The 21753-nt window shown below is 64.6% G+C and overlaps 1 protein-coding gene across 1 annotated transcript; it reads left to right on the forward strand.

Annotated features, from left to right (window-relative positions):
* Positions 1-11910: 11910 nt before the first annotated feature.
* On the forward strand, positions 11911-20228 carry ERF (ETS2 repressor factor). The gene is made up of 4 exons (XM_065420413.1): positions 11911-12014; positions 18029-18263; positions 18486-18601; positions 19087-20228. Exons 1-4 carry the CDS (start codon positions 11993-11995, stop codon positions 20226-20228), a joined length of 1515 nt encoding a protein of 504 aa, XP_065276485.1. The 5' UTR covers positions 11911-11992.
* Positions 20229-21753: the final 1525 nt, after the last annotated feature.

Below are 21753 nucleotides of genomic sequence, written 5' to 3' on the forward strand. Positions count from 1 at the left end.
CCCCCCTTAGAGGGAGGGACAGCGGCTGGGCCCGGCCTGGCTCCTCTGGAGTCCTGGGCCACTTGGCCTAGCAGGGCCCCTCTGGGAGGAAATGGGGCCAGAACCACCAACCCTCCCAATACCAGAGAACCCCAATCCCAACACCCCCCAGGCCAGCCCCGTCCGCCTTTTCTGCCTCGCCTCCTCATCTCCCCCAGCTCCAGCCTTCCCCCAGCCCCAACACTGACAGCCCAGCCCCCTAGGACATCCTGACATCCCCCTTGCCCTGGACCCCATTTCCCCTAGTTCGTCAGGCCCAGAGAACCCCCTTCACCCCCAGCTCCCCCCAGACACACATGCTGGGGTCTCCTGAGTGGTTCACCACTCTCCACCCCATAATACTATCCCAGGGGGTCCCTCTCACCCGGGAAACCCCATCCCATAATAGCAACACAACCCCCTTGCCGACCCCACAAAAAATGGTGCAGCCCTTTCCTGCCACACTACTGAAGGTTGGTACTGCCCGGGGGAGGGGGCTCCCCTCATTTTCAGAGGGGGGGGTCAGTACCACCCGGGGGGCTCCCCCCATTTTCAGGGGGGTTGGTACTACCCCAGGGGGCTCCCCCTATTTTCAGGGGGGGCTGGTACCACCCCAGGGGGCTCCCCCCATTCTCGGGGGGGTTGGTTGGTACCGCCCGGGGGGCTCCCCCCATTCTCGGGGGGTACCGCCAAGGGGGACTCCCCCCATTCTCAGAGGGGGGGTTAGTTGGTACTACCCGGGGGGGCTCCCCCTATTTTCAGGGGGGCTGGTAGCGCCCGGGGGCTCCCCCCATTCTCGGGGGGCTGGTTGGTACCGCCCAGGGGGCTCCCCCCATTCTCGGGGGGGTTGGTTGGTACCGCCCGGGGGGGCTCCCCCCATTCTCGGGGGGGTTGGTTACTACCGCCCGGGGGGGCTCCCCCCTATTTTCAGGGGGGCTGGTATCGCCCGGGGGGGCTCCCTCCATTCTCAGAGTGGGGTACCTCCCGGGGGGCTCCCCCCATTTTCTGACGGGGGGGTTGGTATCGCCCCGGGGCCCCCTTACCTGTTTGCCCCCCCCCCCCCGTCCGAGGGGGAGACGAGTACAGCCCTGCCCCCTATCCAGGGGGTTGGTACAGCCCGGTCCCCCCCCGCACCACGGGATGGTCCAGCCCGAGCCCCTCTCGGCCCCTCCGAGCCCCTTTTACTCCAACAGACAAAATGGTGAATGAATGTGGACCAGCTGGGGCCGCCGGCCAATCAGCGCTCACAAACCTCTGACTGGCAGCCGCGAGGGCCAACGGACACGAGGCATGACCTGCACACGGCCCGCCCCCTAAGAGTGGCAGTAGCAGTGGCCATTTAGAGGCGAGGAGAGGCGAGTACTATCCCAGGCTCATCCTGCCCCTTCCCTTCGAGTGACACTTACAGTAGTCAATGAGAGGCCGATAGCGGGCAAAGGAGGCCGGGGCAGGAGGTACAGTAGCCAATAGCAGAGAAGGGGCGGGGCGGGGCCAGGCCCAGACTTGTTTACCTGGCGCTGAGCGAGGAGGAAGCGCGAGGCCGCGCCGCGCGTCATGGGAGTTGTAGTCCGCATCCCGGCACGAGTCCCGGCGCCCCCTACCCGCGGAACCACTACGGCTCCCGGCATGCAGAGCGGCCGCTTCCCGCTCCGCGCGGGACCTGCCGGGAGATGTAGTCCACGCCGGCGAGCTCCCCACACTACATCTCCCAGCACCCCCCGCGACCGACCCTACTCCAAGGCAGGCCAGTACCGCACGGTGCATGCTGGGAGATGTAGTCCCCGCCGTGGCCCGCCCCATGGAGGCACCTGGGCGCCCCCCCCCCCCGCGGAAAGACTACAACTCCCATCACTCCCCGCGGCGGCTCCGCCACCTCCCCCCTGCAGGGCCTGGGAGCGAAACTCCAAGGGGAGAGGGCAGGAGCCCCCTCCGGACGCCCTCCTGGGGAAGAGTTATTTGCATGTCATTTGCATCTCATTAACATAATCATGCGCTCACCCGGCGGTCTCTCCCGGCCCGGTCCTGTCGCGCCTCGTCCGGGCTCCTCGCGCTTCCTCTCAGCAACAGCGGAGCCGCCGCGGCCCGCACCGCGGCCAATCAGCGCCCGGACCGGGAACCCCCCCGCCCCCAGCACACACACACACACACACACGCCCCACGTGGGGGCCGGAGGCGGGGCTGGCCACAGCCAATCCGCGCCCGGGGCGACCGAGGGATGAAGTCATCGCACTGTGCCCCCATTGGCTAGGAGCGGCAGAGCCCTCGTCCAATCAGGAGCCGCCTCCGGCAGGCCAGGGAAGAAGGCGGGGCGGAGGGTGTGTGACACGCTGGAGCCTGGGAGTCACGGCCGCTGGTATCGCCCCGGCGCGCGCCCGCCCGCCGTGCATGTAATGCAACATACAAACCCCGCGCGCACCGATGCATGCAACGCAGGCCACCCACACACCAGTGCATGCGATGCAGCTCCTTTCACACACGCCTTCCTATGCAGTACAACCGCCCTGCACGCAGCAATGCATACACTGCAACCCCCCCACACACACACCGGTCCATGCGTTGCATGCTCTGACATGCCTGCAAGGGGTTGCATGACATGCGCCGATGTGTGCAGAGGTGCTTTTTAATGCAACCCTACATGTGCACCAGTGCATGCTATGCAACCCACCCACTGCTCCGTGCGTCGCATACAATGGTGTGTATGGGGGTTGCATTTTAATACAACCCCTGCACACATTTGCTGCATGCAATGCAAACTCTCCCACAAAGGGACTGCTGAATGCTATGCAATACCCCGCTCCCGCACATGCATGGGTGCACACAATGCAACCCTGTACACACAGTTGCATGGAATGCAACACCATCGCCCTGTACAGACACAGTTGCATGCAATGCAACCCCTTCCTCACACAGACAGCTGGGGATGCAATACAACCCACCCCCTCACAGACATAGGTGCATGTAATTCAACTTCCTGTGCACAGACACTGGTGCAGGCAATGCAATCCCCCTCCCCTCCCCCTGCACAGACACCAGTGCATGGACTGCAGAGAAACACCCACACAGACGGGCGCATGCAATGCAATTCCCCTATCACCACGGACAGACATCCGCACATGCAGTGCTGCTCCACCCTCCCCCGCGCCACAGAAATGGTTCATGGACTACAACTCCGTTCATCAGTCCATGGCATGTAACCTGCACGCACAGGTAGAAGTGGCAGTGTATGCAGCACCATGTCCATCTGCTTGTTCATACACTGCAACCCCCTCTATACAGAAACACTGAGGCATGGAATGCAACCCCCTACACAGATACAGATACCTGCAACATATCCCCTGCCCGGGCCTGGTGCTTGGAATGCAACTGCCCCCACCAGTGTATATACATGCGACACTGAATGCAATGCAAACCCCAGCAGTGCATGCAAAGCCGCCCCCTCACAGAGACACTGGTGCATGCAGTGCAACCCCACACAGCGCAGGAAATGGAATCCACCCACAGTGCATGCAAGGCGATGCTCCATACCAGTGGTGGGCAGCCTGCGGGTAATCTGATTGCGGGCCGTGAGGCATTTTGCTGGCGTTGACAGCAGGTTGCCCACCACCGCCCCATACACACATACAGATACCAAGGAACATGAGGCCACTCTCCACCCCAGAGTGAAGGCAATTCCACAGCCACGGAGCATGGCTGGTTGCACGGCAACTCATTTCCGCATGTGCGCAATGCAGCTTACTCCCCTCACATCCTGCCTCCACACACACGCCCATGCCCCCATTAGTGGAAGCCATGCAATGCACATTCTGCCCCCTGGGGTGGCTACCATAGGGGTTTGTGCTGGCCCTTTAAGAACCTGTCCCATCTTCTCTCTTATCAGCCCAGGTGGGGGAGGGATAGTTGTCATTGGGGCTAGTGCATTCCAAGGGGAGGGGTCCCATGCCCCACCCCAAGTAGGGTTGCCAACTTTCTAATTCCACAAAACCAAACACCCTTGCTCCACCCATGCCCCGCCCCTTCCTTGAGGCCCCACCCCTACCCCGCCCCTTCTCTGAGGCCCCGCCCCCACTCGCTCCAGCCCCCCCTCCCTTCATCGCTTGCTCTCCCCCACCCTCACTCACTTTCACTGGGCTGGGGCAGGGGTTGGGGTGCGGGGAGGGGGTGAGGGCTCCAGCTGGGGGTGCAGGCTCTGAGGTGGGGCCAGAAATGAGGGGTTCAGGGTGCAGGAGGGGGCTCCAGACTGGAGGGTGGGCAAGGGGGACTCAGGGATTGGGCAGGAGGATGGGGTGCGGGAAGGGGTGAGGGGTGCGGGCTCTGGGAGGGAGTTAGTGTGCGGGAGGGGGTTCCGACCTGGGCCAGGGAATTCGGGGTGCAAGTGGGGGTGCAGGCTCTAGGACTTAGGGTGCGGGCTCCAGCCGGGCGGCACTTACCTCAGGCAGTTCCCGGTTGGCAGCGCAGCCGGGCTAAGCCAGGCTCCCTGCCTGCCCTGGCTCCGCACTGCTCCCAGAAGTGGCCGCCATGTCCGGCTCCTAGGCGCAGGGGCGGCCAGGCGGCTCTGCGTGGTGTGTGCTGCCCGTGCCCGCAGGCGCCGCCCCCACAGCTCCCATTGGCCGCGGTTCCCGGCCAATGGGATTGCAGAGCTGGCGCTGGGGGCGGAGGCAGCACACAGGGCTCCCTTGACCACCCCTGCGCCATGACATGCCGGCCACTTCCGGGAGCCACCACTGTCCCTTTTCGACCGGGCACCTGGGAACCCTAACCCCAACCTCTCTGGGCTCCCTTCCCCCTCCTCAACTGTATCCCTGCTCCCGCCTCCCCTCTCCTGCCCCTCCACTTCCTCCAGCCCCCCCAGCCACCCTTCCATCACTTCCCCAGACCTCTCCTTTCTCTGCAGACCAAGAAGGAGACTCAGTGCTGCGAGCTTCCCCACAGCAGTGCCCCCAGCCATGGACCCTGGCACTGTGAACTTCCCTGCAGCAGTGCCCCAGCTGGGGACCCCAATGCTGCGAGCTTCCCCCCAACAGTGCCCAAGCTAGTGACCAAGTTTCTGCTTATGTGAGCTTGGCTGTAAGTGTATGAGTGTGTATGTGCTAATGTACACGCAAATGCCTGTGTGCATGTCTGCTTGTTCAAATGAGTGTGTGAAAGAATGACTGTGCCTGATTGTGTCAATGAGTGTGCAACATGACCACGTGGCACCTGCTTCTGTGAGCAAGTGTGCAAGAGGACACTGGTGCATGCCCATGCTGGTGCAAGAGGGCACCGGTGCATGCGTGTGCGAGAGCACGCCGGTGCACATCCAGGTGCCAGGCAAGCCTTGTGCCCATGCGAACCCCTGCAGGCATGTGCCTCTCCCCTGTGCGTGAGAAGGCTGGTGCGAGCCCGTGCGAGCACTCTGCCTTGCCCACAGCCTGGCAGCCGGGGCAGGGCAGGGCTGGGCCGGGGCTCTGCCAGCTGGCTGCCGTCCAGGGCTGGGGACGGGCCCAGATTTCGCAGCAGCTGTTTTTAGCCCCTGCTAATTCAGCGGCAGGAACAAACTTTTCCTTTTGCCTCCCGTGCTATTTCTGCTGCCGGCACCCACCCTGCAGCACCAGACGCATCCTCCCCACTGCCTGTGCCCCCCACCCTGCCCCTTCCCACGCTGTCCTTCCCTCCTTCCTAGGAACCCCCACCCCGGAGCTAAATACCCCCCCACACACTGCACTCGCCCTCCCCCTTCCCACGCTGTCCTTCCCTCCTTCCTAGGAACCCCCACCCCGGAGCTAAATACCCCCACACACCCTGCACTCGCCCTCCCCCTTCCCACACTGTCCTTCCCTCCTTCCTAGGAACCCCCACCCCGGAGCTAAATACCCCCCCACACACTGCACTCGCCCTCCCCCTTCCCACGCTGTCCTTCCCTCCTTCCTAGGAACCCCCACCCCGGAGCTAAATACCCCCACACACACTGCACTCGCCCTCCCCCTTCCCACGCTGTCCTTCCCTCCTTCCTAGGAACCCCCACCCCGGAGCTAAATACCCCACACACACTGCACTCGCCCTCCCCCTTCCCACGCTGTCCTTCCCTCCTTCCTAGGAACCCCCACCCCGGAGCTAAATACCCCCACACACACTGCACTCGCCCTCCCCCTTCCCACGCTGTCCTTCCCTCCTTCCTAGGAACCCCCACCCCGGAGCTAAATACCCCCACACACACTGCACTCGCCCTCCCCCTTCCCACGCTGTCCTTCCCTCCTTCCTAGGAACCCCCACCCCGGAGCTAAATACCCCCACACACACTGCACTCGCCCTCCCCCTTCCCACGCTGTCCTTCCCTCCTTCCTAGGAACCCCCACCCCGGAGCTAAATACCCCACACACACTGCACTCGCCCTCCCCCTTCCCACGCTGTCCTTCCCTCCTTCCTAGGAACCCCCACCCCGGAGCTAAATACCCCCACACACACTGCACTCGCCCTCCCCCTTCCCACGCTGTCCTTCCCTCCTTCCTAGGAACCCCCACCCCGGAGCTAAATACCCCCACACACACTGCACTCGCCCTCCCCCTTCCCACGCTGTCCTTCCCTCCTTCCTAGGAACCCCCACCCCGGAGCTAAATACCCCCACACACATTGCACTCACCCAGGCGCTGCTCCTCCCCGGGGGGTGGGGGGCATCGGAAAGCAATAACACCCCCCCGCCCCCCACCGCCTTCTCATGCCTGCCACATCCATCCTCTTCCTCGCTTGCTTGCTCTGTAAGTGACCTGGAGCTTTTCCTACTATTGGGTATTTGGGGGCATTGAGAGCAGGACTCCTGGGTTCTCTCCCTGGCTCTGGGGAGGGAGTGGGGGCTGGGGGGGACGGGGGCTGGGAGCCAGGACTCCTGTGTTCTCTCCCCGGCTCTGGGGAGGGAGTGGGGGCTGGGGGCGACGGGGTCTGGGAGCCAGGACTCCTGGGTTCTCTCCCCGGCTCTGGGGAGAGAGTGGGGGCTGGGGGCTGTGGGGGACGGGGTCTGGGAGCCAGGACTCCTGGGTTCTCTCCCCGGCTCTGGGGAGGGAGTGGGAGCTGGGGGCTAGGGGCTGTGGGGGAGGGGGTCTGGGAGCCAGGACTCCTGGGTTCTCTCCCCGGCTCTGGGGAGGGAGTGGGAGCTGGGGGCTAGGGGCTGTGGGGGAGGGGGGCTGGGAGCTAGGACTCCTGGGTTCTTTGATACTAACTCAGGGCCTGAGATACGGCAAGTCCTTTTGCCATCCCATGTCTCGGTTCCCCACCTAGAAAACAGGGACCAGACACTGACTTTCCTAGGGCTGCGAAATGCCCCAGGCCGCTGGAGGGGGAGGGGCAGCAATAATTAGCAATGATGATTCTTATTAAATCACATGTCATCTAATCTTAGAATGAAAAAGGGACCCAGCGCTGCGAGCTTCCCTGGGGCAGTGCCCAGCCGGGGACACAGCGCTGCGAGCTTCTCTGGGGCAATGCCCAGCCGGGGACCCGGCGCCATGAGCTTCCCTGGGGCAGTGCCCAGCCGGGGACCAGCGCTGCGAGCTTCCCCTCAGCAGTGCCCAGCCGTGGACCCAGCGCCGCGAGCTTTCTTGGGGCAGTGCCCAGCCGGGGACCCAGCGCCGCGAGCTTCCTTGGGGCAGTGCCCAGCCGGGGACCAGCGCTGCGAGCTTCCCCTCAGCAGTGCCCAGCCGGGGACCCAGCACTGCGAGCTTCCCCTCAGCAGTGCCCAGCCGGGGACCCAGCGCTGCGAGCTTCTCTGGGGCAGTGCCCAGCCGGGGACCCAGCACTGCGAGCTTCCCCTCAGCAGTGCCCAGCCGGGGACCCAGCGCTGCGAGCTTCCCTGGGGCAGTGCCCAGCCGGGGACCCGGCGCCGTGAGCTTCCCTGGGGCAGTGCCCAGTCGGGGACCCGGTGCTGTGAGCTTCCCTGGGGCAGTGCCCAGCTGGGGACCTGGCACCGTGAGTTTCCGCCTGGTAGCGCCCAGCCGGGGACCAGCACCGCGAGCTTCCCTGGGGCAGTGCCCAGATGGGGGCCCGGCGCCGTGAGCTTCCCCTCAGCAGTGCCCTGACAAGCTCCATTCCTTCCAGTGCAGTTGGGGGGCGGGCTGTGTTTGCTAGGTTCCTGGGCTCTGGTTTGCCAATTTGCTCCCCAAGCAGGTGGAGGGTGGCTGGGGGGGGGGGGGGTCGGGGCACAGGGGGAGGGGCAGGGGCACTGTGCCTAATGCATCCGCCCGGCCACAGGCTTCCCAGACGATAATTATAGCAAGAATAACGCTGCATTATTTATAAGGGAGCTATTTATACCCGGGGTCCAGAACCGGCGGCACCAGCCCCGGCCCGCTGCTCCGCGCCCCTCTCCCCCTAGGCACACGGGCAGCTCCGGACGGAGGGGTCCCCCCAGTAGAGGGCGCTTCCCCCACGGCCGGGGGACATAGGGCAACACAGGGGGACCCCAGGGGGCTCCCGGCTACTCCAGCCCCGGTCTCCCCCGGCAGGGGGCGCTGTGGGGGGGACAGGGCAGGAGCCCTGGCTCTATGGGTCTGGGTGGCTCAGGGAGGGGGTTGGGCGCCGGAGGAGGGGTCTTCCAGGCAGGTTGCCCTGGGTCTCCGGTGCATTGTAACCCACCCCCCACTTCTGTCCCCCAGTGCCCCCCCAACCTGCGGCATGTACTACCGGTGCCCCTCCCTGGAGCACAGACGGGATGGACCCACCTGGAGAGGGCAAGGTAAGGGGGGGGGGGTTGGGGTACACCCAAGCATGCAAAGGAGGGGGCACACCCAGGCCATCATGCCCCATTGCACACACAGATTCCATGGCGGGCCCCACACCCTCTCTCCCTTTGCACACCCACTCTCCCCTCCTCCTCCTCTCTCATGCACACTCATCCTTTGCACGCCCACTCACACGGCCTCTTGCATACACACTCATCCCCTTTGCACACACACTTGCCCCCTTTGCACACACACTTGCCCCCTTTGCACGCCCATGGATTCCCCCTCAGATGCACACTCATCCCCTCTGCACAGCCACTCACATGCCCCCTTGCACACTCGCGCCCTCCCTTTGCACACACATGAATCCCCTTTGGATACATACTCACTCCCTTGCACACTCACTCACACAGACCCCCCTTATCTCACACACCTGCTCACACCCCTTGCACGCTCCTCTCTAGCTCGCACACGCGTGTAGAAATTCCCCACGGCAGCTGCCTCAGGCCTTCGTAACAACCCAATTAATAGTGATCGTGTCGCTGTTTCAGAGCAGGTGTCCTCCCCAATCCCCCCCAACTGAGCACCTGATTTAGGAACCAGAATCTCCCCCCGAGTAATTTGGGCCGTACTCGGGGGGGGGGGGTGAGATCCCCTGGCCTCTGACCCCCGGCTGCGGGGTCGCCCCCCCCGTGCGAGGGGGGAAGGTTTCCTGCTCTCTGAGCGGCGTGTGGTTGCATCAGACACACACACGTGCACACACCAAACAAAAGCCACTTGTGTCTAAATGAGGCAATCGAAAACAAACACCTTTATAATTACCCCCCCGGGCCCCACGTGTGCCAGAGCCGGGGGAGGGGCCCGGAGAGACCCACACGCGCACACGGACACACAACACAGACACACACACACAGACGGCCACACGCCACACACACAGACGGACACAGGGAAACACGACACAGACACGAACACACACAAGGACAGACACATGGACACGTGACACACACACACGGATGGACACATGGATGGACGAACGTCACAAACACACACGTGGATGGACACAGGGACGCACACATGGACACATGACAGACACGGACGAACACATGGACACACAATACACACATGGACATGGACACATTGACACACACGGACAGACACGGGGACACACACGGACACATGACACGGACGGACACGGGAACACACGGATGGACAGGTCGAAGGTTCTGGGACCTGGCTCGGCGCAGGCGCTGCACTTGCTGACTTCTTGAGGTCGCTTCCAGCCTGACTTTTCCATGATTGTGTGACACACGGACACGCACACACATGAACATGGACACACAACACAAGGCCACACCCACACGCAGCCAGATGCAGACACACAAATGTTCCCACACAGCCAGGGAGGGGCTCCCACAACAGTGACACGCGCTCGCTCGTACCCCCCACGCCCAGCCCCACCACCAGGCACCGAACCCCCTCTGCCCCTCAGCAAGGGCTGGGTTACGTCGCAGAGATGCCCCAGGCTCGCACACCCCCTCCCCGCTCTGCACACTCACGCCCTTTACCTGCAGCCACATATGCTCCACACCCTCTGCACACGCCCCACACCCTCAAACACACCTTGCATGCCCCGCACCCCCAAATGCACCTTGCACGCCCTGCACCCTCAAACACACCTTGCACGCCCCGCACCCCCAAATGCACCTTGCACGCCCCGCACCCCCAAATGCACCTTGCACACCCCACACACCTGGCACTGCACACACCCCTACCTCTACGCACCCCACCCCCACTTTGCACACACGCTCCCAGACACCTGCAGGCAGGCGAACCCTTCACACGCACTGTGCACACCCGACCCACAGCTTGCACCTGCCTCCTCCCCCACAGGCAGCCCAGCTCCCGCCCCAAATACCCTCCCCATCTACCCCCGCTACCCCTCCCCATCTACCCCTGCTACCCCCAGCTACCCAAAATACCTCTTCCCCATCTACCCCGATATCCCCATCTATCCCAAATACCCTCCCCATCTACCCAAAATACCCCCTCCCCAGCTACCCCCAATATCCCCATGTACCCCAAATATCCCTGCTTCCCCATCTACCCCCGCTACTCCATCTACCCAATATACCGCTTCCCCATCTACCCCGATATCCCCATCTACCCCCATTACCCCCTCCCCATCTACCCCTGCTACCCCCATCTACCCAAAATACCTCTTCCCCATCTACCCCTGATATCCCCATCTACCCCCGCTACCCCTCCCCATCTACCCAAAATACCTCTTCCCCATTTACCCCTGATATCCCCATCTACCCAAAATACTCCCACTTCCCCATCTACCCCCAATATCCCCTCCCCATGTACCCCAAATATCCCCATGTACCCCAAATATCCCCACTTCCCCATCTACCCTCAATACCCCCTCCCCATCTACCACCAATATCCCCATGTACCCCAAATATCCCCGCTTCCCCATCTACCCCATCTACCCCAAATACCCTCCCCATCTACCCCCGCTACCCCTCCCCATCTACCCAAAATACCCCCACTTCCCCATCTACCCTCAATACCCCCTCCCCAGCTACCCCCAATATCCCCATGTACCGCAAATATCCCCGCTTCCCAATCTACCCAAAACACCCCTTCCCCATCTACCCCGATATCCCCATCTACCCCGATATCCCCATCTACCCTCCCCATCTACCCCCGCTACCCCCATCTACCCCGATATCCCCATCTACCCTCCCCATCTACCCCCGCTACCCCCATCTACCCCGATATCCCCATCTACCCTCCCCATCTACCCCCGCTACCCCCATCTACCCCGATATCCCCATCTACCCTCCCCATCTACCCCAATATCCCCATCTACCCTCCCCATCTACCCCCGCTACCTCCATCTACCCCGATATCCCCATCTACCCTCCCCATCTACCCCCGCTACCCCATCTACCCTCCCCATCTACCCCCAATACCCTCATATGCGCCCTTCCCGTATCTCCATCTAACACCCAGATACAGCCTCCCCATCTACCCTGATACCCCCAGCGGCCCCCATTCCTGCCCCACTCCCTCCGCGGCCCTTTTAAGCCGCCCCTCCCCTCCGGCGTCTGTGGGCGGAGCCAGCCGAGGGGGCGGGTTCAGTGTCCATGGCGACGCGGCGGTGACGTGCTTGCAGGGGGCGTGGGCGTCCCGGCTCCATATGAGGCCGGGAAGGGGCGGAGGGGGGGAGCCGGGGGGGGAGCGACCGAGACCGACCCGGCGGCGGCGGCAGCGCAGGAGCCATGAAGACCCCTGCGGACGCAGGTGGGGACTGCGGGGGGGCCGGGACCACGTGGGGCATGGGAAGTTGGGGGGCGCCCCAGGGTTTGGGGTTCCCCCGGGGTTTTGGGGGGCTGAGGTTCCCGCTGGGGGGGCTGGAGGAATTTGGAGGTGGGGTGTCCCTCTCAAGATTTCGGGGGGCTAGGAGCAGGGCTTGGAGGGGGCACCCTGGGCGCGTGGTGTGGGGGCGCCTGGGGGGCAGGGAGAGGCGGAAGTGGGGGGCTGGGAGCAGTGAGGGAGGAAGATGGGGGCGGGGGAGGCAGAAGTACCGAGGAGGGGGACACAAGCGGTGGGGGGCGGGGAGCTGGGGGGTGAGGGCGGGGGGGCTAGCAGGACTCGCTCTTGGCGCTTGTGATGGAGGCGGCTGGAGCGGGGGGGGGGTGGAAAGTTCGGGGGTCCTGCCCTGGGGCTGGGGGGCTCCTCCCCCTCCCCACGGCTTGTGGGGGGCCCGGGGCAGGCGGCGGCGGAGTTTGGCGCAGCGGGACCTGTTGCATTTCCCGGCCCCAGCTGCTGCCGGGGCCGCGGCGTGGGGGGCCCCGCGCGTGGGGGGAGGGGAGCTTGGGGGGCTCCGGGGTGACTCCGCCTCTCGGCTTGTGGGGGAGGGTGGATTGGGGGGGCGTGTGGGGGCGCGTTATTTTGCCGGGGGGGCTGCACCCCCGGATACCCCCCGGGCTAGCAACACCCCCTCCCCCCGCTGTCGGTCCATGGGGGGGTGTCTCTGCACCTGCCCCCCGCCCCCGGGGTCCCGGGCAAAGAAAAGTTGCAAAGTTCCGAACTGGAAACTCAACGTTCGAAAAGGAACTTTTTGTTTCCGACAAACAACGCGGCGTTAAGGTGGCGCCGGGCGGGAGGGGGGGAATCTCTGCCCCCCCCAACCTTTAATGTTTGTGTTGCGGGGGGGCGGCGGTGTGTGTGTTCCATCCAGGAAGACCGAGCCGGTTGGAATTCTCTCTCCCTCCCCCCACCCCACATTTTTTAACCTTTAAGAGGACGATACCACCTTAAACCCAGCGCCAATCTTGTCTTCTTTGGGTGGGGGGTGTTAATCGGCAGGTTTACCCCCCCAGCACACCGAAAAAGGGGGGGGGTCGCAGCTATCGCTGACCTAGATCCCCTCCCCAACTACAAACAGGCTTATACCACCTTAAATCCAGCGGGGGGGGGGGATGGGATGTGTAGCCTTTAACTCCGGACTTTACTCTGGGGGGGGGGGGTCGATTGTGCTATGGCTGAGCTGGCTTTGTGGGGGGGGAGGTGAAGCCACTTTCCAACCCGCTTTCCGTGGGGCGGGGGGGTTCACTGTCCACTCTGCGGCTGGACTTTGGCCGGGGGGGGGGGGGGGGATTGAGCGGCTCCATGGCTTGAAAATGCCCCGTCCCCTTGGCTGTGCGGGGTGGGGGGGAACTCGCTCTGCAAAGACCTGCCCCCCCCTTTCCCCTCCCCCTGGCTGGTTTTGTGCTGGGCTCCCCCTCCCCCCCTGGCGCCACCCACCCCAGCCCCATTGTCTCCAGGAATCTGCGTGTTTTTTTGAAGTGCTTCTCGCTTCTGTTCAAACTTGTCTCCCCCCCCCCCCCCCCCCCGCCCCATAAGTGAGGCGGCGGCGGCGGCAGAACTTTTTCCTGTCTTCGACTCTGGGAAAGTTCCGGACAGACCGACCGAGGCGCCCCCCCCCCCAAATCAGAGCCCTCGGATTTACCCCCCCCCACACACACACTACTCCGGTCTCTGCTGACCGATCCCCCCCCCCCATTTTGTACTGACCCTCCAATTCGAGCCCCCCAGTTTTGAAGGCTCTCTGAGGGGGGGCGCTCAGCGCGCAGACACCCTCCTGTGATGTGGTCCCCCCCGCACCCTCCCAGCCGGAGGCTGCGGCTTGAGGCTGCTGGAATGGGAGTGATGTAATATTCGGGGGGGGGGGGGGGGCTGGAATTCGATCCCGGCTCTGGTAGCTGCTGGCTCCAGGGATTAGTCACAGAGGTGGTGCGGTTTGGGGGGGGGCTCTTAAAGAGACAGTGACGCCATCTCCCCCCCCCCCACACACACAAATTTGGGGCCCCCAACTCCAGATCCCACCCACTCCAGCTAGCCAAAACCTCAGTGGTGCTCCCCCAGGTCCGGGAGGGGGGGTGTGTGGGGCTGGGCGTGGGGGTCCTGCCCCCCCCCCGCACACCCTGAGGTGGGGAAAGAGGCGAATGGTGTCTCTCCCCCGCCCCCTCCCCGAGCCGGGCTGTGCCCCAGACGTGCCCGCACTTAGGGAGCAGTGGAAAATGTGTGTGTGGGGGGTGGGGGCTTGGCTGGGAGCTGAGACTTGGAGGACGGGCAGGGAACAGTCTGTGCATTGTGTGTGGGCAGGGGCTGGCCCGGGCGGGGGGAAATGGCCTAGGCTGCTTCTGGGCTGAACCCCGGCAAATTCCAGCCCCCCAACTCTCTGGAATTGCCCCAGATCCAACATCTCCCCTCTCCCCCCCCAGCTCAGCTGAGCGGATGTTATGGGGCAGCTGGGTTACATAACGGAGGGGGGGGACCCTGTTTCCAGGAGTTTGCAGCTGGCAAGGCCTGGGGGGCGGGTGGCAGCACCCCCCCTTCCCGGCGTCTGGCCTTCCCACCCATTGGCACCAGGCTGCCGGCGTCTCGTGCCAGACCCGGGGGCTGCGCCTGCCAGCAGACGGTGGTTTGTGCCCCCCCCCACCCCCTTCTCCCTGGCGGAGAGCTGGCGGGGGATGGGGACATTGGCGGGCGGGAGGTGGGCACCGCTTAGTCACTGGCTGCTCTGCCTTTGTGGGGTGGCATAGACCTGACACCCCTGGAGGCACTGAGCTGGGAACCCCTCAAAAACTGTTTGGGGGGGCAGTGATGTGGGGGGCTTTGCTGGGTTTGGGGGACAGGCTGGGGGTTCCCTGAGTGTCCTGGGTGGCTGAGGGGGGGGAATGTTCCAGTTCCTGGCTGGGGGTCTGCTGCCTCACCTCTTTCTTACAGAGGTGGGGCTGGCCTGGGGGGCCACCCCCAGGCCTGGATCTAGGAATCACCTCCCCCACACCAGCAGCCATTGGAGTGGGGGTGCCACCATCTGGGGAGGGGGGAGCATGCTTCAGTCACCTCCCCTACAGCAATAAAGGGGGGTTATTCACCCCCATAAATATGGGGCTGTGGTTTCTACCCCCTAAAGTCCCAGTGGGTGTAGGGTGGGGGAAGCCTGGGGTGTGGGGGTGTCCCACCCAGTGCCCCACTCACGTATCCCTGTATTGGGCCCCCCCCCAGCTCTTGCACCTGGGGAGGGCTTTGTTGGGGGGGGCTGCAGAGGGGGGGGGTCACCCCGCGTGTCTGGCAGCACCAGCCGGGGAACAGTGACCCCATTCACGGGATCTCTGCGGGCGGCTGATGTCAGAGCCCCCCCCTTCCCTGGGCTAATTAGCAAGAACAGGCCCCTGTGTGTAAGTGGGGCTGAGTCAGAGGCTGGGGGGGAGGGGCCCGTGGGGGGGAGGGGAGCTTCCAGCTATCTGGCTGGGGCCAGTGGGGATTTGGGGATGGGGGGTTTCATACCCCATGGTCCCTCCTCCTTCCTGCCCCCTTTGCCCACTTGATCCTCCGGACCAGTGACCCCACTTGATCTTTCTGGAGAGAAGGTCTTTTGGGGGGAGGGAGGGATGTCTCCTTCCAGCTGCTCCTTGCCCCAGGTCTGAAGGCATTACTGGCACTAAGACACGGCCCCTCTGGGGTGAGGTGCAGAGGCTGGTTATACAGGGACCCATCGCCTGGCACTGGGATGCAGCCACCTCTGGTGTGGGGGGCTGGTTATACAGGGACCCCTCGCCTGGCACTGGGATGCAGCCACCTCTGGTGTGGGGGGCTGGTTATACAGGCCCGCCTCGCCTGGCACTGGGATGCAGCCACCTCTGGGGTAGGGCGCAGGGGGCTGGTTATACAGGGACCCCCGCCTGGCACTGGGATGCAGCCACCTCTGGGGTAGGGCGCAGGGGGCTGGTTATACAGGGACCCCCGCCTGGCACTGGGATGCAGCCACCTCTGGGGTAGGGCGCAGGGGGCTGGTTATACAGGGACCCCCGCCTGGCACTGGGATGCAGCCACCTCTGGGGTAGGGCGCAGGGGGCTGGTTATACAAGGACCCCTCGTGCTGTGCTGAGAAGTAAAAGGCAATTGTACGGCTGCATCCCAGGTGGGACTCCAGGGAGGTGGGGGAGGGGAGGTGTCCTGATCACCTGGGTTCCTGGCACGTGGGGGGGAGGGACTGTGGGTGCCAGGGGCCCTCCCCAGCCTGCTCCTTCCCTCGGCCTCCCGGCAGGTTATTTTTAGTGCTTGGCTCCTTGGCGCGCTCTGTTGCCTGTTGCTTGGAGACTGGAAGCTGGAGGGGGTGGGCTGGACGTGTTTGCTGAGGCCACACGGCACCCAGTGTGTGTTTGGGGGGGCAGGAGACTGGGGGGACCCCCTCAGTGCTTTGGGGTGCAGGGCTGGGTGTTACCCCACATTCCTCCCATTCCTGGTGCCTTCCCCCCGGTTTGGATTGGGGTGCCCTGGCCCCCAAGGGTGGGAGCTGCCTCCGTCTCTGAGCTGTGTGTATGGGGGGGGGTCTTCTCTGCTCCACCCCTGCCGGGGGGGGGGGGGCTGGGCTGGAGTGGGGGTGAGATCATCGCCCTAATGGCTCCGTCTGCGGCTCTGCCCTCGCCCCCCCTCGGCGCCCGGCCTCCATTACAGAGGCTCTGAATTATTGATGGGCTGTGAGCGCCTGGGGTTTGGGAAATGGGAAACCGCCCCCCCCCCCAGCTCGGGGGGGGGGGGGGGCAGCCAGGGCTGGGATGCTGGGATGGGCCCCTTTACAAGGACACCCTCCTGCCACTGGGGGGGTCAGCTTCCCGCCCCCCAGCTGGGCTGCGTGGGGGGGCCTGGCCCTGACAGGGTTAACGGGGTGGGGGGGTGCTGCCCAGCACTGCCCCCGTGTACTGGGGGAGCTGGGCAGGCTGAGGGGCTGGGGCTCCCCCTGATGTTTTTGGGGGGCCAGTGGTTTGCGGGAGATGCTGCTGGCTCAGCCAATCAGGGGCTGGCGAGACTGGCAGGGTATGGCGGGGTGGCCCACGGCATGCTGGGAAATGGCCTATTGTCTGTGCTCCCTGTTACCAGTTGTGGCGGGGGCGGGTCGAGGTGCAGAGACCAGACCCCCGGGTGGGGGCTGAGCCTTATGCTAAACCGTGATCCTGCAGGTGCTGCCTCCTGCCAGGGTGTGGGGGGGGGGGGAGGCCGGGGGGTCGGCAAGGCTCTGGTGGTGTAGGTTGGGGGGATCGGGGGGAGAGGACGGCAGGCTGTGGAAGGAGGGGGATGGACAGGGGCAGCTCGTCTGGGAGGTGCTGACCTCAGCCGCTTGCCTGCAGCGCAGACACCCCCGACCCCTTCACAGTGCTGGGGGGTTGGATTCTGCCCCATGCGTGAGGCAGCCACAACTGAGTGTGGGGCAAGCCCGGGGGGTGCAGGGACCTCTCATGAGTCCTGAAATGCCCGTGGACCCAGCCTGTAAGCAGCTTGGTGGGTCTCCGTTTCCTGTTACCTCCCGGAGACGCGCCCACCTTGTGCCCGCCCCGGCACTTGGCATGGGGGCATTAACCCCTTACACCCTGCTCCCCTCCCAGAGCCAGGAGAGAACCCAGGAGTCCTGGCTCCCAAACCCCCCCCCTCCCCCCCGCTCTAACCCACCGGACCCCGCTCCCATCCCAGAGCTGGGGAGAGAACCCAGGAGTCCTGGCTGCCAGAACCCCATGCTCTAACCACCAGACCCCACTCCCATCCCAGAGCCAGGAGAGAACCCAGGAGTCCTGGCTCCCAGCCCCGCCCCCCCGCTCTAACCACCAGAGCCAGGAGAGAACCCAGGAGTCCTGGCTCCTGTCATCTTGTTTTGAGGGGAGCCAGTTTGGGCATCTCTGGACCCCCATGTGAACCAGACCTTAAAGGGCCGGTGCCCCGTGCTGGCTAACAACCTGCCCCTTCCCCCGCAGGGTTCGCCTTCCCCGACTGGGCCTACAAGCCCGAGTCGAGCCCCGGCTCGCGGCAGATCCAGCTGTGGCACTTCATCCTGGAGCTGCTGCGCAAGGAGGAATACCACGACGTGATTGCCTGGCAGGGCGACTACGGCGAGTTCGTGATCAAGGACCCCGATGAGGTGGCGCGGCTGTGGGGTGTCCGCAAGTGCAAGCCCCAGATGAACTATGATAAGCTGAGCCGGGCCCTGAGGTGAGCGGGGACACCATGGCGGCGGCGGGGAAACTGAGGCAGGGAATGAGAACACCATTCGTCGGTGTCAGATCTGGGGAGAGAACCCAGGAGTCCTGGCTCCCAGGCCCTCCCCCCAGCTCTAACCTGGAATGGGAGCTATGGCTGGGGGAGGGGGCTGGGGGGTTCATTGGGGTCCTGATGGTCCCGGCTCTGTCCCCCTCCCCCCCACCCCCCCCCCAGGTACTACTACAACAAGCGGATCCTGCACAAAACCAAAGGGAAACGATTCACCTACAAGTTCAACTTCAACAAGCTGGTGCTGGTGAACTACCCCTTCATCGACATGGGCATGGCAGGTGAGGGGCCGCGGCGAGGAGGGGGGGCCCTTCTGGGAAGGATTGGGGGGAGGGCACCGCTCAGGGCCTGGGGACTTGGTGGAAAATAGGGGGGGCAGTGGGGGAGGTTAGGCCAGATGGGGGCACGGTGGGGGGTGCTGTGAGGATGGATGAGGGGGTTGGAGGCAGTTCCGGGAGGGAGGGGCAAAGGGTGGGTGTGGGGGATGGGAGAGGATTGGTTGAATTGGGGGGAACTATGGAGGTGGGAAGGGATGGGGCCGGACTGTGGGTGGGATGGGGGCTGGCATGCGGGCTGGGCAGGTGGTGAGGGGGCGGGGCTGCTGTCGAGATGGGGGCTGGGCAGGGTTGGGGTCGGGATGGTGGGTTGGCGCTGGGGGGCCAGGCAGGCGGCGGGCTGTGGTGCTGGGGATGGGGGGATGGTGGGTTGGCGCTGGGGGGCCAGACAGGCGGCAGGGGTCCCCCTCACCCCTCTCCTCCCGTGGCAGGCGGCCCCGTGCCCCAGAGCGCCCCGCCGGTGCCCTCGGGCGGCTCCCACTTCCGCTTCCCGCCCTCCACGCCGTCGGACGTGCTCTCGCCCGGGGCGGAGGAGCTGCGCTCGCCGGGTGTCTTCTCGGCCGTGGCCCGGCGCCTCGCCCGCGGCTCGGTCAGCGACTGCAGCGACGCCACCTCAGCCACCTCGGAACTAGAGGAGCCGCTGGGCGAGGAGGGGCGCCGGGGAGGGGGGCCGGGCGAGGGGGGCGGCTTCCGCGGGCCCCCCCTGCCCGCCCACCCCCGGCTGGCCCACGACAGCTTCTTCCGCGCCTACCCCCGGCCCCGTGGGCCTGAGCCCCTCAGCCCCTTCCCGGTGTCCCCCATGGCCGGCCCTGGAGCCCTGCTGCCCCCTCAGCTCTCGCCCGCCCTGCCCCTCACCCCCACCCACATGAACTACACCCCCTCGCCCACCCCGAGCCCCATGTACCCCGGCGGCTCCCACTTCTCCTTCAACCCCGAGGACATGAAGCGCTACCTGCAGGCGCACACCCAGAGCGTCTACAATTACCACCTCAGCCCCCGGGCCTTCCTCCACTACCCCCATATCCTCGTGCCCCAGCCCCAGCGCCCCGAGAAGCCGCCCCCGCCCGAGGAGCCCCCCGCCCCCTTCAAATTCAAGCTGCAACCTCCCCCGCTGGGCCGGCGGAACCGGGACAAGGCACCGGCGCCCCCCGGCGAAGGGGCCGCCCCGGAGCCCCGGCTGCCCTGCATCAAGGTGGAGCCCATCTCGGAGGGGGAGTCGGAGGAGGAGGAGGAGGTGACGGTGGAGGTGACGGACGTCAGCGAGGAAGACGAGGAGGTGTTCAAGGCTCCCCCCGCCCCGCCCGAGAAGCCTGGGGAGCCCCCGGTGGCCCCGGCCCCCCGGCAGGGCGAGGAGAGCAGCCAGTGCATCCCCCTTAAGCTGCGCTTCAAGCGGCGCTGGAGTGAGGACCAGCGGCTGGAGGCGGGCGGGGGGGGCGGCCCTGATGAGGCGGATGACAAGAAGGTGAAGGGGGAGCGGGAGGGCGGGGGTGCCCCGGCCGGGGGTGGGCGGCGCGTCAGCACCGACCTGCCCCACGCCACGGCCCAGCTCTCGCTGGAGAACAAGGACTCGTAGAGCCGGCGCCCCCAGGGACGGACGGACAGGGCTGGGGGGGCTGGGGGGCCGTCTTCTGCTGCCTTAACTCAGAGATTTTAACCCTTCTCTGGGCCGCCTTCTCTCTGGGACCCTGTATGTTGAAATGGGGTAGGGGGCGCTCAGCTGTTTTTACTTCGATATACATATATATATATTTTTGGGGGGATGATTTTAAATCTGGGGGCAGCTTTCCTTTCAGGGTCTCTGGTTTTTAAAGAGGGGGCAACCCCAGGAATTTATATCACGTAGAATTTTGTTTTTAACCTTTTCCCACCCCCTGAATCCCCTCGTTTATATCCAGTCGCTGCCTTGTTTGGGGGAGGGGTCATCTTAATGTGGGGGGGATGTTGAGGAATCTCAATGTCCCTCGCCCCTCGTTTGGGGGGAAACGGGCTTTAAAGCACAATAAACTCTCTTTAATCCCTGTCTGGCTGGATCAGAAATGGAAACCAGTCCTGCAGCACCCCCACATTATTGGAGGGCTGGGGGGGCATAAGAACGGCCAGACTGGGTCAGACCAAAGGTCCATCTAGCCCAGTGTCCTGGGAGAGAGTGGACGCCATATTGTGCCCCCCGGGGCCTATGGACCTAGTGTCCCCCCAGGTTAGATTGGTCTGTATGAGGCTGTATGGCCCCTTCTTTCATTGAGGGGGGCAGTCTGGCGTTTGGGGGCCCGCAGATTGCTCGGGGTGCTCGAGATGGCTTTAGATAACCAAAAATGAGTGGGGTGGGTGCGGCCGCTGGCCTGAGCCACCCCGGGGGGGGGGGGAGATCTCAAGTGCCTGTTGAAGTACTGTCTGTGTGGGAAATGGGGGTGGGAGGGGCAGGCACCCTGTGTCCCCCCCCCCCCAATGGAGTAGGACCTGAACTGACATTTCCCCCCACTTCCCAATGCGGTTAGCCTATTGCCAACCCTGCAAGGACGCGAGGAGCCATTCCCTTGCTTCCCCGTCGCGAGAATGGGGGGGATCCCCACTGTGGGGGGAGCTGGGGGTTCTCACGAATCGGGCGGGGCCCTGGCTGATTGGTGTGGGTGCAGCTGGTGCATGAGGGGAGCTGGGTACCCCCCCAGTTCTCCTAGGGTGGGGCTTGTGGATCCAGACCTGGAAGCAGGGTGGGGGGCTGACTCCGGTCTGTGGGCCCACTGTTAGTAGGGGCTGGGGGGTGACTTATGAAGCCTTATTCGAGTTCCTGTACAGCCGGGGCGGGCGGGCTCGGGTTACGAATGTATAAAAATAACCAATAAAAGTTGGAAACTTTGTCGCTTTTTCTCCTTTTTGTAACACAACAGCAGGGGGTGCGGCGGGGAGGGGGGGCAAGCGCCCATAGGTGCTGCTGGCGGGGGGGGGGGGGGCAGCTGGGGACACGGTTGGTGCTCCACCACTGTGGCAGGCTGGGGGGCACTGGAGAGAAGTGCTGATGTGAGTTTCTGGTCCTGGGTGGAAGTCTGTGGCTGGGCGTCCTGGGCGGCGCAGCTGTGCCTGGGGGACGCCGTGGGGGGGGG

Source organism: Emys orbicularis, chromosome 20 (assembly GCF_028017835.1).
Source record: "Emys orbicularis isolate rEmyOrb1 chromosome 20, rEmyOrb1.hap1, whole genome shotgun sequence".
Taxonomy (NCBI): Eukaryota; Metazoa; Chordata; order Testudines; family Emydidae; genus Emys; species Emys orbicularis.

Coding starts and splice junctions, on each gene's coding strand:
- ERF (XM_065420413.1), top strand. CDS start 11,993: ATGAAGACCCCTGCGGACGCAG. Junction 12,015..18,028: donor GAAGACCCCTGCGGACGCAG/GTGGGGACTGCG, acceptor CTTCCCCCGCAG/GGTTCGCCTTCCCCGACTGG. Junction 18,264..18,485: donor AAGCTGAGCCGGGCCCTGAG/GTGAGCGGGGAC, acceptor CCCCCCCCCCAG/GTACTACTACAACAAGCGGA.